Here is a 5,228-nt window from a genome sequence, read left to right on the forward strand (position 1 = left end):
GCCTGCACTGCACATGTAAAAGAAAATGGATAACAATGTTGAAAATACAGTTCTGTTGTACCTTTTCTAATTGTTGAGTGTTCTGAATCAACACTCAATAATAGTGAATCAACCTCAAAAGTTAAGTTGAGCCAACACATTTACTTTAAATTGGAGTAACAGAATTACATAGTGCTGAAATAAAGCAAAGTAATCAGGTGGAAAATCTTTCCAGATTGTTTTTTAATGTTAATCCAAAGAGTTATTTCTTTGAGTGTGTGTGGTCAGTATTTAAACATGTACATACATGTTGTTTGCCTGTAGACCGGTTTTGCATTACGTGAGAACCTCACATATGCAGATCTTGAAATTTTAGTTTCAACAGCAGTGAACTGATGAAGCTACAAATGAAATAACAAAAAAGCCATCATGGAATGCTTTGAGGAAACAGACACTTGCAACTGAAGTGAACTTGTTGGAGCATTCCTTTGTCAAGCATAGGACGCAAACAGTTGGTCAGATGGTTTGCAGATTAAATGAAATCCACTTGTTTTGTTTTTTGTTGTTTGCTTATGAGGGTTGTTTTACATCATTCGCGGGTTTTTTTTTACATGCATGGTTAACGATCCGGAGAAATTTGGCTTTTAGAGAAAACATTGCGGCTGGTTTATACAAAACATCTAAGGTGCTGGTGTAAGCATGATAATAATAACAATCTCAAGCTTTGCGTGTGTGCATCTTTGTTGGTTTGGACAAGTCTTAAAAAAACAACCCACTTTTTTTTATTATTTCTCTTCTTGAATGAACATGTCTATTCAAGATTGTGCCGGTCAGTGTATGACTTTAAAGCCTTATTGTCTCTTGGGAATCACAGGTTGTTTTGCATACTGCAAACAGAAAGACAGAAAACTGTCTCTGAAGGTCAGTTTAAGACCACAATAGACCTTCTTTGCTTGAACTGCACATCCTTTTAAGATGATGCCCTTTGTATACTTACCGGCTCTATTTCTTCAAAGCCAAATCAGGAGGTTTTTTTTTTTTTTCTAACATCCAATCTTGCGGAAATCCGAGAACAGAATAAAAGAGGGAAGTATCCCCTGAGCAACGCTCCGCGGGGAGCATTTATGGAAACAATAAATCACAGGTCTAATTGTGCAGGTTTTAGAATCCTGGAAATCGGATGAAGCACAGCTACAATCTTTACTGTTAGTGAAATGAAAAATGCCTGAAGTAGAGGCTATAACTAGCTAAAATAAAAATAAAGAACAACATAGCTGTTGGTTTGATTTAATTAAAGAACGTCATTGTACAAAGATCAGTGATGTGAGTTGTGGCTTTTACCATGTTGAAGGATTAATCTGGGAAAGATGTTGTCTATGAAAACTTAATTTTTACACATGTAACTTTAATACAATCATATGCATTTATTCCTAAATTGTTGTGTTGGGATCCGTCCCTAACTGTGATCGTGGAAAATATACTGAAAGAATTAGAAAATCTTGCTTTCATTCAACTATATAATAATTAATTTTCTTTTTTTGTGCGTGTGCACGTTTGTGCACATTTCACTTCCATGTTTAGAAGACATTTTTTGCAAATTTAGAAGACGCAACACACATGTGGGAAAAGGTGCTCTGGCCTGAACCGTCCAAACCGAACTTTGGTCTACTTGCAAAACATGTTTGACAGAAAACCTTTGGTAAAAAAAAATTGTGGTGGCAGAATAATGGTCTGGAGTTGTTTTCTTCAGCAAGGACAATGAAGCCGGTCAGAGTTTCTGAGAAAATGGATAGAGCCTCCAACAAGAAAACGTTATGGAGGCTGTAAAAGACTTGAGATTGAGGACGACGACACTAAACCTCCAAGCAGAGCTACAGTAAAAGAGTTTGCATTGAAAGGTGGCGCTGGGGTCCAACAATATAATAAGTCCAACAGTTAATCTGTGGCAAAACTCGAAAACTGCTGTTCACAGATGCTCTTCATCCAGTCTGACCGAACTTCAACTATTTTGCAAAGAAGAATGGGCGGGAAATTTCAATTTCTCGATGTGAAACGAGACAAAACCCAAAAGATTTGGATTTTCCTTCCACTTTATGCACGAATAAAACCCAAACGAAATTCACCGAAGTTTGTGGTTGTAACCTAAAAAAATGTGGTAAAAGTTCAAGGCGCACCGAAGCAAACGCACAGATCCTCTACGGCCGTCAAACAGTTGTTGATTGAAGATTTTTGGCCATATTTGACATGCGACGCCTTCACCTGCACTCTTATTGTGTAGGAAGTAAGAGGATTTTTCTCTGTTCTGTATCAATAGTCAAAAATCATGGAGACAAGCATCTCACTGAGGAGGGCCAGCAGAAAAGTTATCGCATGATGATCACTGAGCTGATGTTTGTTGGGCATCAGAGGTCAGTGGTGCTGAGAGTGTTTTTAAGAGACGTGCAGGAAGAGCGGTAGACTGAGAGGAGTGCTGGAAAAAAATTGGGTGGCATGACAGAGGGAGGGAGTATAAAAGGACAGTTTGAGGGGGAGAGTCAGGCCAAGGAGAAACTTGGATAACCACACAGGATCATTTTTGAGCTTGCAGGTCAGTAAATACCTTTGCTATTGATTTTGCATCAGAATCTCTGGCAAAAACTGGGACATTTAAATTAATGTCAAAAGTTTAATGTAATTTAAATCTAAATCAATAGACTGAGGAACAGTTTCTTTGCAAAAACTTAAAAACATTCAACTGAGATAATTGGTCCTGGCTTATAACAGATGTGTTCAAAATGCATAGAAATTGTTCTGGTGGCATTCTTCCACAAAAAGATGTCTTTAGATCATTTTTCACGAAGATTTGACGAGCACAAGCAGGTTTTGGAGAACCTTGGCTTTTAAAGAGAAAAATATCAACAATTAAAAGAAAAATGCATGCATGCATCTTATAGCTACAATAATCTTTGATGACATTAGATGCATCTACTGTGCATCTAATATCAATTTAAACTATATAAAACTGCACTGAGGCTTTATAACACAGTCACTAATAGATTCAAGTCTTTCTGGCAATGAGATGCCCTTGAATGGAGTGGGTTTTGGCCCGAGGCCACCAAACTAAACAGGAGAAATGCAATGCCACACAACAAGATAACACTATTTGTGGAGCTTTTACAATCCTCCTAAAACTGGAGGGTTTTTTTCTGCCGCCTCTCCTTTTTAGAAAGAAGAGCCTTAATTCCTAACTAAGTGGGGTTTTTTTTAAATAAGCTATTTTATACGTCTGTTTCTTGTCAGACTTTTGTCTTCCCAGATCATGGCGGATTTTGATATGGTTCTGAAGCACTGGGGCCCGGTGGAAGCGGATTACAACACCCATGGGAATCTGGTTCTGACCCGGTCAGTGGCTCTGGAAAGATAAGACTGCTTCCATCCTTGCGTGACAGATTGTTTTCACAGCAATAATTAGTGTTTCAATAGCAACACGTCCTCTAATGTGAATGAAGACGGTTGGTTGATGGTTGTTCATTGTTATGATTGATAAAAATGCAAATCAGACATCAAATTTAATATTGGTTTTAATTGGTTATTTCAGAATATTATTTTGTATTCTGTTCTGTCAAGCAAGCTGATGTTAGCTGGTCAGGCTATCATTCATGTCTAACAGTCATGCTGCTGATTGTTTGCTTTGTTGCATGCATGTTAAAATGTTAGTTATCCAGTTTCAGTAAGCTGGCCAGCAATGTGCAGCACCGAGTTACCCAAAGTTCCACACAGTCTGAGAAAACTCCAGTCGCTCAGATATTTCCCCTAGTGCCTTATTAAGAGGAATTTCTGGGATTAAAAAAACTGTATGCAGATTTGAATTCCTACATTTCTTTTAAAACAGTACTGATGATACTGGTAACCAGCCCATCCCTTCTCGTGAAAATCTAAGTTGTTCATCTAAATAGTTTGTCACTGGGGAAAAAGATGTAATGTTAATGTTTTTGGTGCAATAACTCATCATCCTTTGATTCTTCTTTCGTTTCCCCGCAGCTTATTCCATGAGCACCCGGAAACCCAGAAGCTGTTCCCGAAGTTTGCTGGCATTGCCAAGGGAGACCTGGCCAGCAACGCGGCTGTTTCTGCCCACGGCGCCACTGTGCTGAAGAAGCTTGGTGAGCTCCTAAAGGCCAAAGGCAACCACGCCGCCATCCTCAAACCCCTGGCCACCACTCACGCCACCAAACACAAGATCCCAATCAATAACTTCAAGGTGATGCTGCCTTCGTAACAACGCTTCCCCTTTAAAACGCTTCTCTGAGAGTGGTTTCCCTGACTTTCTCAATGTTTTCCTTCCGTTCAGCTGATTACTGAGGTGATCGCTGAAATCATGGGGGAGAGGGCCGGCTTGGACGCTGCCGGCAAGCAGGCCCTGAGGAACGTGATGGCCGTTGTCATCGCTGACATCGACACCACCTACAAGGAGCTGGGCTTTTCTGGTTGAACAATGTGGTCACACTGGACCGTCTTGGATTACAGCAATCAGAAAATCTTCCACTTGCAAGCACTTTCACATCTTGACATTCAATGATTAGTAAGACTGCTGATAATATTAACCTTATCCTTAAAAGATTTTTTAATAAGCCCAAGAGACTTGCTTTCGTTGTAACTGACTGCTTATTCGCTTAATGTACATCTAAATTCTTGAAAATGGTTTTAATGTACTGTAAATCTCATTTTACCAATAAAGAATGATCTGCTTCTTCTTACTGCAGATTTCTTTTGGTGACCTTTCTGTGTGTTTGTATTGTTTATCCTGAAGGGGAGCTCCAGTAACGATCTTCCTGTGTGAAACACTGTTGAGAACAGAACGTGTAAAACATTTCGACACAAAGTAACTCTGATAGAAAAGTAAAGCAAGATAAAACTAAAAAAAAATAATAATAGTGGTGGAAGTGAATGCTATTTCATAGAATTGCAGACCAATTAAATAGTTTTGCTGACTGCGGTCAGTATGTGTTTGATTCTTGATGATCATTAATCATTAAGGGTGCTGATCTCCAGTCTTCACTTTTTTTCTGTAAATAATAAATTGGCTACTTCGCCAGATGTGACAATGGTTTAAAAGTTCATAAAAAAAAAAGTGTTCACTTTGGCCTCTGTTGCATTGTGGAGTATGGAGTTGCTTAAGGATTGAAGATATCTGCTTCTGTTTTAGCCCCTTTGGACTAGCTATCAGCTTTAATAATCTGGATCTTTGCTAAATGAAAACTGTTTTGGCT

The 5,228-nt window shown here is 38.8% G+C and overlaps 1 protein-coding gene across 2 annotated transcripts; it reads left to right on the forward strand.

The window, feature by feature from the left end:
- Positions 1 to 2,458: 2,458 nt before the first annotated feature.
- mb (myoglobin) lies at positions 2,459 to 4,720 on the forward strand. 2 transcript variants are annotated; one of them, XM_015053443.1, is made up of 4 exons: positions 2,459 to 2,566; positions 3,259 to 3,360; positions 4,000 to 4,219; positions 4,310 to 4,720. In XM_015053443.1, the coding sequence occupies exons 2-4, from the start codon at positions 3,278 to 3,280 to the stop codon at positions 4,448 to 4,450; spliced, it is 444 nt and encodes a 147-aa protein (XP_014908929.1). In that variant the 5' UTR covers positions 2,459 to 2,566; positions 3,259 to 3,277; the 3' UTR covers positions 4,451 to 4,720. The 2 variants fall into 2 exon arrangements, with proteins under 2 accessions (XP_014908929.1, XP_014908930.1); XM_015053444.1 differs by having other exon boundaries at positions 2,469 to 2,566; positions 3,275 to 3,360.
- The last annotated feature ends 508 nt before the right edge of the window (positions 4,721 to 5,228 follow it).

The sequence above is a fragment of the Poecilia latipinna genome, unplaced genomic scaffold (assembly GCF_001443285.1).
Source record: "Poecilia latipinna isolate Pla-1442-1.1 unplaced genomic scaffold, P_latipinna-1.0 Scaffold1178, whole genome shotgun sequence".
Lineage (NCBI taxonomy): Eukaryota > Metazoa > Chordata > Actinopteri > Cyprinodontiformes > Poeciliidae > Poecilia > Poecilia latipinna.